Source organism: Castor canadensis, chromosome 5, assembly GCF_047511655.1.
Source record: "Castor canadensis chromosome 5, mCasCan1.hap1v2, whole genome shotgun sequence".
Lineage (NCBI taxonomy): Eukaryota > Metazoa > Chordata > Mammalia > Rodentia > Castoridae > Castor > Castor canadensis.
In genome coordinates, this window is record NC_133390.1 from 71034116 (window position 1) to 71047591 (window position 13476).

General features: G+C 36.7%; 1 protein-coding gene across 3 annotated transcripts in view; it reads left to right on the forward strand.

The window, feature by feature from the left end:
* Nucleotides 1-13476, forward strand: part of Sec22a (SEC22 homolog A, vesicle trafficking protein) — an 85511-nt gene that overhangs the window by 46285 nt on the left and 25750 nt on the right. For all 3 annotated transcript variants that reach the window (XM_074073293.1, XM_074073294.1, XM_074073292.1), the window contains one exon: nucleotides 7303-7418. In XM_074073293.1, the coding sequence (XP_073929394.1) occupies nucleotides 7303-7418 (116 nt within the window). The remainder of the gene's footprint in view (nucleotides 1-7302; nucleotides 7419-13476) is intronic.

Genomic DNA, 13476 nt, shown 5'->3' on the forward strand with positions numbered 1-13476 from the left:
CTGTTTTTGTGCCAGTACCATGCTGTTTTTATTGTTATTGCTTTGTAATATAGTTTGAAGTCAGGTATTGTGATACCTCCTGCATTGTTCTTTTGACTGAGTATTGCCTTGGCTATTCGTGGCCTCTTGTGTTTCCATATAAATTTAACAGTAGATTTTTCAATCTCTTTAATGAATGTCATTGGAATTTTGATGGGAATTGCATTAAACATGTAGATTACTTTGGGGAGTATCGACATTTTTACTATGTTGATTCTACCAATCCATGAGCATGGGAGATCTCTCCACTTTCTATAGTCTTCCTCAATCTCTTTCTTCAGAAGTGTATAGTTTTCCTTGTAGAGGTCTTTCACATCTTTTGTTAGGTTTACACCTAGGTATTTGATTTTGTTTGAGGCTATTGTAAATGGAATTGTTTTCATACATTCTTTTTCCATTTGCTCATTGCTAGTGTATAGAAATGCTAATGATTTTTCTATGTTGATTTTATATCCTGCTACCTTGCTATAGCTATTGATGATGTCTAGAAGCTTCTGAGTAGAGTTTTTTGTGTCTTTAAGGTATAGGATCATGTCGTCTGCAAATAGGGATATTTTGACAGTTTCTTTACCTATTTGTATTCCTTTTATTCCTTCTTCTTGCCTAATTGCTCTGGCTAGGAATTCCAGTACTATGTTGAATAGGAGTGGAGATAGTGGGCATCCTTGTCTGGTTCCTGATTTTAGAGGGAATGGTTTTAATTTTTCTCCGTTAAGTATAATGCTGGCTGTAGGTTTGTCATATATAGCTTTTATAATGTTGAGGAACTTTCCTTCTATTCCTAGTTTTCTTAGAGCTTTTATCATGAAATGATGTTGGATCTTATCAAAGGCTTTTTCTGCATCTATTGAGATGATCAAGTGGTTTTTGTCTTTGCTTCTGTTAATGTGGTTTATTACGTTTATTGATTTTCGTATGTTGAACCACCCCTGCATCCCTGGGATGAAGCCTACCTGGTCGTGGTGAATAATCTTTTTGATGTGTTGCTGAATTCGATTTGCCATTATTTTGTTGAGGATTTTTGCATCAATGTTCATTAGGGAGATTGGCCTATAGTTCTCCTTTTTGGAGGTGTCTTTGCCTGGTTTTGGGATAAGTGTAATACTGGCTTCATAAAATGTGTTAGGCAGTTTTCCTTCCCTTTCTATTTCGTGGAACAGTTTAAGGAGGGTTGGTATCAGTTCTTCTTTAAAGGTCTGATAGAATTCAGCAGAGAATCCATCAGGTCCTGGACTTTTCTTTTTGGGGAGACTCTTGATTGCTACTTCAATTTCATTCTGTGTTATAGGTCTATTCAGGTGATTAATTTCCTCTTGGTTCAGTTTTGGATGATCATATGTATCTAGAAATCTGTCCATTTCTTTTAGATTTTCAAATTTATTTGAATATAGGTTCTCAAAGTAGTCTTTGATGATTTCCTGGACTTCCATGGTGTTTGTTGTTATCTCCCCTTTTGCATTCCTGATTCTACTAATTTGGGTTTTTTCTCTCCTCATTTTAGTCAGGTTTGCCAGGGGTCTATCGATCTTGTTTATTTTTTCAAAGAACCAACTTTTTGTTTCATTAATTCTTTGTATGGTTTTTTTGCTTTCTATTTCGTTGATTTCAGCTCTTATTTTTATTATTTCTCTCCTTCTGTTTGTTTTGGGATTTGCTTGTTCTTGTTTTTCTAGGAGTTTGAGATGTATCATTAGGTCATTGATTTGGGATCTTTCAAACTTTTTAATATATGCACTCATGGCTATAAACTTTCCTCTCAAGACTGCCTTAGCTGTGTCCCATAGGTTCCGGTAGGTTGTGTTTTCATTTTCATTGACTTCCAGGAACATTTTAATTTCCTCTTTTATTGCATCGATGATCCATTCTTCATTAAGTAATGAGTTATTTAGTTTCCAGCTGTTTGCATGTTTTTTGTCTTTACTTTTGTTGTTGAGTTCTACTTTTACTGCATTGTGGTCAGATAGTATGCATGGTATTATTTCTATTTTCTTATATTTGCTGAGGCTTGCTTTGTGCCCTAGGATATGATCTATTTTGGAGAATGTTCCATGGGCTGCTGAGAAGAATGTATATTGTGTAGAGGTTGGATGAAATGTTCTGTAGACATCTACTAGGTCCACTTGATCTATTGCATATTTTAGATCTTGGATTTCTTTATTGATTTTTTGTTTGGATGACCTATCTATTGATGCTAATGGAGTGTTAAAGTCTCCCACAACCACTTTGTTGGCGTTTATATATGCTTTTAGGTCTTTCAGGGTATGTTTGATGAAATTGGGTGCGTTGACATTGGGTGCATACAGATTGATGATTATTATTTCCTTTTGGTCTATTTCCCCTTTTATTAGTATGGAATGTCCTTCTTTATCTCGTTTGATCAATGTAGGTTTGAAGTCTACTTTGTCAGAGATAAGTATTGCTACTCCTGCTTGTTTTCGGGGGCCATTGGCTTGGTAAATCTTCTTCCAGCCTTTCATCCTAAGCATATGCTTATTTCTGTCGGTGAGATGAGTCTCCTGTAAGCAACAAATTGTTGGATCTTCTTTTTTAATCCATTTTGTCAAACGGTGTCTTTTGATGGGTGAATTAAGTCCATTAACATTAAGTGTTAGTACTGATAGGTATGTGGTGATTCCTGCCATTTAGTTATCTTAGTTGTTTGGAGGTTTGATTTTGTGTACCTAACTTGATGTTACTCTCTACTGTCTTGCTTTTTCTTATCCTGTGGTTTGGTGCTGCCTGCCTTTTCATGGTTAAGTTGGGTGTCACTTTCTGTGTGCAGGATCCCTTGCAGAATCTTTTGTAATGGTGGCTTTGTGGTCACATATTGTTTTAGTTTCTGCTTATCATGGAAGACTTTTATTGCTCCATCTATTTTGAATGATAGCTTTGCTGGGTAGAGTATCCTGGGGTTGAAGTTATTTTCATTCAGTGCCCGGAAGATCTCACCCCACGCTCTTCTTGCTTTTAATGTTTCTGTTGAGAAGTCTGCTGTGATTTTGATGGGTTTACCTTTGTATGTTACTTGTTTTTTCTCTCTTGCAGCCTTCAATATTCTTTCCTTAGTTTCTGAACTTGTTGTTTTAATGATGATATGTCGTGGAGTAGTTCTATTTTGATCTGGTCTGTTTGGTGTCCTGGAGGCCTCTTGCATTTGTATGGGAATATCTTTCTCTAGATTTGGGAAATTTTCCGTTATTATTTTGTTGAATATATTACGCATTCCCTTCGCTTGCACCTCTTCTCCTTCTTCGATGCCCGTGATTCTCATGTTTGGTCTTTTGATGGAGTCGGTGAGTTCTTGCATTTTCTTTTCACAGGTCTTGAGTTGTTTAATTAATAGTTCTTCAGTTTTTCCTTTAATTACCATTTCATCTTCAAGTTCTGAGATTCTGTCTTCTGTTTGTTCTATTCTGCTGGATTGGCCTTCCGTTTTGTTTTGCAGTTCTGTTTCATTCTTTTTTCTGAGGTTTTCCATATCCTGGCTGTTTTCTTCTTTATTGTCATCTATTTTTGTCCTGAGTTCATTTATCCATTTATTCATTGTGTTCTCTCTTTCACTTTGGTGTTTATACAGTGCTTCTATGGTTTCCTTTATTTCTTCTTTTGCTTTTTCAAATTCTCTATTTTTATTGTCTTGGAATTTCTTGAGTGTCTCCTGTACATTTTGGTTGACCCTATCCAGTATCATCTCTATAAAATTCTCATTGAGTATTTGTAGTATGTCTTCTTTTAAATTATTCTTGTGGGCTTCATTGGGTCCTTTGGCATAGTTTATCTTCATTTTGTTGGAGTCTGGCTCTGAGTTTCTGTTCTCTTCATTCCCCTCTGGTTCCTGTACTAATTTTTTGCTGTGGGGAAACTGGTTTCCTTGTTTTTTCTGTCTTCCTGTCATTGTCCTTGGTGTTGTTACTGTCCCTGTACTGTGTGCAATTAAGTATTTTCTAGCTTGTAATAATAACAATGGTAATATTGAGAATGGAAGAGTGAGCTGAGATGGAAAGCAAGAAGTTAAAGAAAAGGGGAAAACAAATATACAGACAATAGGGAGAAAGCAGAACAAGGTATCAGACAAGAGTTTCAAAGGTATAAACAGGGAGTGTTAGTGTACTAATCGACAGTAAGCTGAACAGACAATAGAGAGACAGAGAGAGGATTGAAAATCAAAGATAATAAAATAAAAAATAAGTATATGAAAGTAATATCTATTTATAAAAATGAATTAAAATAAAATGGAAAATAGAAAATTAAAAAAAAAAAAAAAAAAAAAAAAAACCAAAAACTTCCAAGTTTATATGCAATGCAGTTTCAGTCTTAATAATTTGGATGTCCGTCTCAATCTCCAGTCCTGGAGTTGGTGCCTCAGATGTTGTTCTGTAGTTGTCTCATCAAAGGGGATGCATAAAGTAGAACAAAACTACACATTCACACACACACAGAGGATAAAAAAAAAAAAAAAAACCCACCAAGTGTCCCCAGTTCAAATGCAATACAGTTTCAGTAAGTTTTTCGGCTTGCAGGTGTAATTCAGTTGTTCTCTCATCAAAGGTAGGGAGAAAAAGAAAAAAAAAAAAAGCGTCTGGAGGCAGTTCTGAGAGTGGTATCTGCAACTGTGGCTTGCCTGCCTGCTGCTCTCCGCCTGTAGCTGGCGGCGTTATTTATGCAGATCTCTGGGGTGAGCTAGCACTCACCTGGTCCCACAGGCTTTGTTTGCTCAGAGTTCTCCTGTGCGGGGGAGGGGGGCCTCTGCTACAGGCTTTTCCCTTTCCAAGCACTGGGAAAGGTGACACTGCCCAGCGTTGTCAGGCCTGCGTGTTTATTTACAGTTCACGTGGGAAGTGGGTCTTCCCTCCTCTCAGAAGTGTCCCGCTCCTGGTTGCTGGGCGCGCCCCGCTCCCGCCAGAGCCTCTCCGGCCGGCCTGGCTCGTTTATTTACAGTCCCGGGAAGGGTTCCCTTCCCCCAATCTTCAGCGCTCAGGGCGCCCCACCCTCTTTCCAGCGTGTCTTAACTGTTCTTACTGCTTAGTACTCAGTTTCTCTTTTTTTCCCGGGTGGACGTCAGTCTGTCCAGGGGGCTATGCTGCTCTGGCCCAGGCTTGTCTGTGGGGGAACCGCGGTACCGCGAAGCTCACCTGGTCCGCGTCTTCCCAAGCCGTATGGGCGCCGGCCACTGGCGGCCCCGGGGGCCTCCTCGGTTCTCCATTTAACGTGAAGTGGAGATTCTCTGTGCCGGCTGGAGGTGTGGAGGAGTCAAAGTTATGCCTTTTCTCAGTGATTATGCCTGCAAAGTGTGTCTCCAGCGTCTCTCCAAGATTTCACTATAGGAGGGTCGCTTTCTGCTTCCTACCTCTAGCCGCCATCTTGTACAGTAAGCATGTTAGATAACAGTGGCTCTAAAATATGTTTTACTGAAGTAAAAACTAGCATATATAACATTAATACATTAAGATGTAATTAAATATTTATTTAGTTCTTAAAATGGGAAGTTGTCCTTCAGTGGTGTCACCCCTTTGTGTTGTGTACAGATGATGTTTTCTTGATAACTTCTCAAAAGGCAAACCACAAGTCCTAGGAAAGGGGTGGGGCTGGGAGTGAGAAAATTGCCACTTTAGAATTTCTTTCTCACAGTGATTTGGCATAGTGCCACCCTGATCTTGAGCACAATGCTTACCTTGTCCTTGTTAAAGGAGGCTTAGCATTTGCTTTTATGCCTTTAAAAATAACTGGTCATTTTGAAATAATTTATAAATGGCCAAAAAGTCAAGTGTTAGAAACAATGGACTTATAGTTCATTTTTTAAATAGTCATCAACACATGAAAATGATAATATCTTTCCATTGAAGAATGCCATATAAGGCTCAGGATTACTTGACCATATAAGGCTCAGGATTTTTATAGTTCAGAATTATACTTGGACTTTTTATTGGTAAGGTAAACTGTTTCTTATACTTTAGAAGTATGATTTTCATAACCTATTCAGTTGTCAGTTGGTTTTATTCTTGAGGCCCATATTATAAGGATTTGCTTTTTATGTAAGGTCAGTTCCTCCTTACTAAAGGGGAGTGGGACAGAGAGAAGCTACAAAATATGACTAATTGGTAGACCAATTGCAGACTTTTTTTCTCTGCTGATAGAAGACCTTGGTATCAATATTCTGACTGATATTGATTTTTTATTTTCATATTAATACCTCAAGGAAATTGATAGGGAGACAAGACATGGGCACAAAAGAAATTTAAGGAAATGTTATTTCATGTTAGTATTTTCTGCTGAACTTGAAGAATAAATACTTTATGATAGGTGGGCTTTTATTTTTTGTTAACTGTTTAGGGAATCTTTTCTTCTGTAATGGCTGAATATAATTTGTAAAGGCTTAAGCCTTTCTATTAACACTCTACCTCATTAACTTCATTGTTGGGCTTTTACACTTCATTGGTTTAAATAAAATAATCAAAATATGGTTCTTTTGTCCTCTTTTTGCCTCTGTCTCCCTTTTGAGGTCTAATGATTATGTATTTAGTTTTGTGTTTTCATTTAGACTCTGTTGTTAATTCTGCTGACTGCAAGATGATAATGAAGGATAGCTATTGAATAACTGAGTATCTTATTCAATAGCTATCCTTTCAGGGGTGCTGAAGCCCTGAAAGATAAGGGAGTGTGTAAAGATAAAATGGTCACTTCTTCAGCCAGTAGGAACTTCATAGCTACTAGACTGCATTCTATTATAGAGCTCAGATTGGTGATTATATATGAGCTTTCACATATATCTAGTGGTATTTATAGCCCTGGAACCTAAGTAAGGAGGAGCTCTGATTAAAAGCATGCTATATTTGTCCTTAAAACTGTTTTTTAAGCATTTTTCAGAGAAAGTAGGAATTATGCAATGAATTTCCAAGCAAAGTCACCTTTGCAGATACTTGTACCTACTTGCAAATAGTAGAGACATTTAGGCAGTAAGTTTTCTTGTTAAATGATTTATTGCCAAATGTGAGTATTCCTCAGTACTATATATCCCAAATGCAAGTTAGATGTCTTTGTTACAAATGTAGAGAAAAAGATGTTAATTTGATTTAATATAGGAGAATGGAGCTTTTATTTTGTCAAATACTTTGCATTTTAAAAGAATACTCAATTACTAAGATATGTTATATAAAATTATTTATGTTTGGCCTATTTAAATTGAGCCATGAATTTCTATTTAATTTATGTTCAGCTAATGTGAGACACTGGTATTCCTTTCTAACCATTTCTTTTATTTTCCAGCTCACCAGCGACTGGAACCAGCAACTTTGTCAGGGATTGTGGCATTTATCCTTAGTCTTTTATGTGGAGTTCTGAATTTAATTCGAGGCTTTCATGCTGTAGAAAGCCTCCTGCAGGTACTGTGCTATTTTTGCAATTTCAGGTGACTGTGCCTGTTCATTCTACTTGTTACAAAACTGATTTGAATTGGATTACATCTTAGTACAATTTATGATGCATGCCCAAAATGTGTGGCCTTTACACCTATACTGGTTTCTCTTTCTTCAGAAACACTGACTTCTGGTTGGTTCTTTGACTTCATCAGTACGTTTTTTTGTTGTTTTTTATCGTCTCTCTAGTGTTTAAGAAGCACTTGTTGGTACTCTGGTGACACTAAGCTATGTGTGACATAGGACCTGCAGTCTCACAGCTTAAAGTTGAATTGGGGAGGCAAAGAAGTCCATGAGTAAATATGCCAAGTACACAGAGCTGGAAAGTGGAGAGTCAGGAGAAGAGAAAGCTTTGTAGAGGTAGGGGTGTAGGCAGAGAGCAGTAGAAGGGTGAAGAGAACCCTTGTGGGCAGTGTTTGTATCCAGCTTCTGAGTTCTTGTACTTAGTTTTCTGCTTCTTTTTATTTTTGGTCAGTTGCCAAATCTTTGATTTTCCAGAGGAGTTTCTCCCAGAGACTATAGCCATTAAAATATACTTACTTTTTCTTATGCTTTTTGTAAACTTTTTGAAATTTTCTTTCTTAAAGTCTAGCATATTTAATACTGTACACTTTTTCTTTCCTTTGTTTCCACTTACTTTCTAAGAGTTCTTGACAGTTCCACATTACGAATCAGAACTCCTTTTCTTTTTCTTCTTGGTCAGCATTAAGCTCAGAATACCACTTGTAAAAGCCTACTCAACACACTATGTTTTAAAAGATCTGTTAGTTTGGAGGACATTCAGGGTACCAGTCTGCAGACCCTCTGAATGTACTTAGCTGCCCAAAGCCAACAGCAGATGACATCACAGGTTCTGGCAGTAGAGCTGTTCTTAAAAGTGATTTGTGGGGCTTTCATTATTTCTCAATTCCTCTTCCAAACACCCTTTGCCCACAGGTAAAACCCTTATCCCCTTTCAGAATGCTGGCTACCATCACTCAATCTTCCTGTCCCCTGGTTCCCTTCTAGGTTGAATTTATTCTAGCAGAAGGAGTCCAGTTTTTAGCCAATTAGACAAGCCGTCAAAAAGAAGAAATGGGTAATTTGGAAATTGCTAACCAAAGACACTAATAAATAAGATAGTCTTTTTTTTTTAATTTTATTGATACAATGGGCAAAAGTCGTATAAGTGTGAAGGGTTGAGTTTTGTTGGTAGAGAAAAACTTTAACACCATAGAGTCTTATTAACCTGTAGCCTATCCCTAACTAAAGACAGTATATGGCCAGGTGCCAGTGGCTCATGCCTGTAATCCCAGCTACTCAGGAGATAGAGATCAGAAGGATCGTGGTTTGAAGCCAGCCTGGGCAAATAGTTCCGCAAGCCCCCATCTCAAAAAACCCTTCACAGAAATAGCGCTGCTGGAGTCGCTCAAGGTGAAGGCCCTGAGTTCAAGCCCCAGTACCACCAAAAAAAAAAAAAGTTTATAAGTTATGGAACTTGGACTTAGGCCATATCACCTTGAAGTTAAAATGCAGACAAGGCTGTTGTACCTCACAAAACTTGTTAAGGGAAAATATAATTTCCTTCAGGCACTCAGATAACCTATGTCTCTTCTTGGGTTGATGCATTCCTTCTCTCGTCTCTGTTCATAATGTAAAAAACTATTGAAAGTATTTATGAAAACTACAACCACTCAAGCTGTTGAGATGCTACAGCTGGCTAAAACCTGTCTTGATTCCTAATTGTTCCATGTTCTCCTTCTAATGAGTAATACATACTTGTTTCATTGCAACTGTTAAAATTTTACATATAGAAAAACAGTAACCTGTAACTTACATGTAACTGACTGATAGTTCTGAGATTTCTCATCCCATTTACATTTTTAAAAGACAACTTTACAGTCTGATACCTCTCTTGAACATAGATGCAAAAAATTCTCATTAATGTATTAGCAAATCAGATCCAGCAATGTATAAAAATAACAGCACACCAAAGTGAGATTTAATGTAATATCAGCAGACTAAAGAAGATGAAAGTCACAGATCTTATTAATAGGTATAGAAAAGCATTTGACAAAATCCAACCCTCGTGTATAATAAAACTTGCCACAAGTGAACTAAACAGAACTTTCTCAAAAGAAGAAATTCGATGGCCAAGAAACACATGAAAAAATGCTCACCATCTCTAGCCATAAAGGAAATGCAAATTAAAACCACACTAAGATTCCACCTCACCCCTGTTAGAATAGCCATCTTTAGCAACATCACTAACAACAGGTGTTGGCGAGGATGTGGGGAAGAAGGAACCCTTTTACACTGCTGGTGGGAATGCAAACTAGTACAACCACTCTGGAAAAAAATTTGGAGGCTTCTTAAAAATCTAAACATAGATCTACCTTATGATCCAGCAATACCACTCTTGGGGATATATCCAAAAGAATGTGACACAGGTTACTGCAGAGGCACATGCACACCCATGTTTATTGCAGCACGATTCACAATAGCCAAGATATGGAAACAGCCAAGATGCCCCACTACTGATGAATGGATTAAGAAAATGTGGTATATACAATGGAATTTTATGCAGCCATGAAGAAGAATGAAATGTTATCATTCGCAAGTAAATGGATGGAACTGGAGAACATCATTCTGAGTGAGGTTAGCCTGGCCAAAAGACCAAAACTCTTATGTTCTCCCTCATATGCAAACATTAGATCAAGAATAAACATAACAAAGAGATTGGACTTTGATCACATGATAAAGCAAGCGCACACAAGGGAGGTATGAGAATAGGTAAGACACCCAAAAAACTAGATAGCATTTGTTGCCCTCAATGCAGAGAAACTAATGCAGATACTTTAAAGCGACAGAGGCCAATAGGAGAAGGGGACCAGGAACTAGACAAAAGGTTAGTTCAGGAAGAATTAATTTAGAAGATAACACACATGTACAGGAAATCAATGTGAGTCAACTCCCTGTATAGCTATCCTTATCTCAACTAGCAAAAACCCTTGGTCTCTCCTATTATTGCTTATACTCTCTATTCAACAAAATTAGAGATAAGGGCAAAATAGTTTCTGCCTGGTAGGGGGGGAGGGAGGAGAAATGACCCAAACATTGTAAGCACCTATGAATAAAAGAAAAAATTTAAAAATAAATAAATAATTAAAAATATAAAACTTGCCACAAACTAGGAATAGAGGAGAACTTCTCGCCCTTAATAAAGGACATCTACAAAGAGCCCTACAGCTAATATTATTATTTTTTAATCCTGAGGTTTGAACTCAAGGCCTCGAGCTTCATCTCATCTTTGAATATGGCAAGGATGTCCCCTCTTACTATTCCTATTCTGTATTATACTGGAAGTCCTAGTTAATGCAGTAAGACAAGAAAAGGAAATAAAATATGTACAGATAAGGAAGGAAAAAAGAAAATATCTTGTTTTGCAGATGACATGATTGTCTGTGTAGAAAATACCAAGAATCAACAACAACAAACTCCTGGAACTAATAAAAATTATAGCAATGTTGCAGGATGTATTAAGTTAAATATACACAAGTCAGTTGATTTTCTGTGCACCAGCAAGGAACAATTAAATTTTTAAATTAAAAATAGCATTTTTACTGACGCTAATAAAAGACATACTTAAGAATAAGTCTAACAAAATATATATGAGAGCCTCTTAAAAAACTATAAAACCCCAATGAAAGAAATCAAATAAATGGAGAGAGATTCCATGTTCACAGATACAAAAACTCAGTATTGGTAAAGTGTCAGTTCTTCCCATCTTCTCTATAGATGCAACACAATCCCAGTTAATACCCCAGCAAGTTACTTTGTGGATATTGACAAGTGATTCTAAAGTTTATATGGAAAGGCAAAGACTCCATGTATACAAAAAAGAAACCCTCAAGATTTTCTTCTTTATGTTCACAGCCCACACTTCCAGAACTTCACTTCTGCCACCAAATGGGTAGGAGATTTTCCCACACCAGCCAACTCTTCACAACACCAGCTAGCTGTCTTATAATTTAATTCAATTCTTATGCTAGCTACTGAAATTAAACAGAACTCACAGGTTAAGGGCTCAGTCCCACAAGACTGTCCCCACTTCAGATGCCAGATGTAAGTCTATGTTGTTTTTACTTTGAACCATATGAAAATTGCTCATTCAAATTTTAAATAATAAAAATAAATATTGGGCTAGGGGTGTAGCATTTGTTAATCCAACTTAATTGGCAGATTTTTTCAAGTAAATGAAAATTTCAGGTAAAGGTAAATGTTTTGTGGTAGACTAAGGGAACAATGATCATTTTCCATGGGTTTTTGTAGCTTCTTTCTGCCTCTGTCTTAGATTCCACAGTTTCTGTAGAAACTGTGAGGAATTTTGGTAGGTTTTTGTTTGTTTGTTTGTTTTGTTTTGTTTTCCCTAACAGTTCATCCTAACTTGTGGGGTAAAATATGACTGGAGAAAAGGCTGGGGTGGACTTTTTTTAGTGGTAGGTGTGTATTTGTGTCCTTGAAATTATATTTTTCTAATGGTTGATATGGAATACTTTCTTTTTCACTGTTGTCCTAGACTAAATTTACTCCAATGGCATTTCTTTCTTATCTGATCCTGGGAACTCTGCATTGGTCATAGAGGATTCTTAGCTATCTGGAAAATAGTGCATTTGTTCTCTTAGCATTGTTTTAAAATCTTTGTTCTGCCATGACCCACATATACATGTTCCACTTACACATCAGTAGTCAAAGTTCCTAAAACAGTGATTCTCAGAGAGAGGAGCAAGGAAACAACAGAATGCAATGTTGGAGGGAAGTAGGTGTCACCTATTTTCCAGTACTTTCTGATCCTTTCACTTAAATGAGAATCTCTGCCTTTGGAAATTTACTAGACCAATTTATTGGGGATTTGATATCTGCTTAGAGAAAATTGTTGTGCTGAGTGACTGACTCTTAGAACTTTTTTTTTGTCTTGTTATGAGGATGGATGAGGCAACCACTATATAGTGTTGGAAGTCCCTGCCTTCTAAAGATTCCATGTCCAAAAAATAGAATGGTGATAGTTAAACTGAAGGAAAAGATGAAATGTCAATGCAAATGGATATAGTGATTAAACTTAGGAGTTTTTTAAACAGGGTAGTTCAGGGGTGCAAGCTAGACTAATAGTTAGCCCAAGTTAACTAGAAAGAAAACATACAGAATTTGTGACCTGAGGTCTCTCATTTTAAATTTTCCCTCATTAGAGTCTATTTTATTATTGCTCATGATTTGTATTGGATAAAAGCATTTTTTTGGGTTTTTTTCCCCCTAATCTTCACTAAAGCCACTGGATTTACCTTCTCTCTGGCTTATCATTGTGTTTTGTGTTAAGAATAACCTCTATAGTCACTGTAGATAATTTTCAGTCAGTAAAAGTGTATCTTTCTGAGAGGATCTACTATGTGCAATTGTGTGCAAATCTTAAGGACATAGAATTTAAACATTTATCTATTTTGAAGTTATCTGCTATGGAATTATTCAGAGCATGATGGTAAGAAGTGGGGTTGGCAGTGACCTCAATATTTCTCTGATACTTGATTTAAGAGTAAAGGATTTATTTGGGCTTTATAATTTTAGATCTAGCTAAAAATACGTTGTGTATTTCCTGAGTATAAATAATATTTAGATACTAACTTAAAGTTTACTTTTCTAAGACCTTGAATTCTAAATACTCTTTAATGCTAAAAACGATTGCTGTATTTACCTTGTAGTATGTAACTTTGTGCTTGAGGCACACTTAAATTTAAGGATCCTGTGAACCAGTGTTCTTATATGTTGTTAATGTTGTTTAAGGATTCGATACAAGTTTGCTTATTCTCCATTAATAACTGCCTCTTAGAATAATAGCGAGGGATTTATTAAAATACATAGCACTGGAGTTTTTCTTTGGTATCTGAGTTCAGACTGAAAAGGTTTAGGGTTGGTATAGTTTTCTCAAGTTGGTAGGTTTGATTTAGTGTTCACAGTGGTATGTAAATTGGATTATTTTCACTTCCAAACTTTG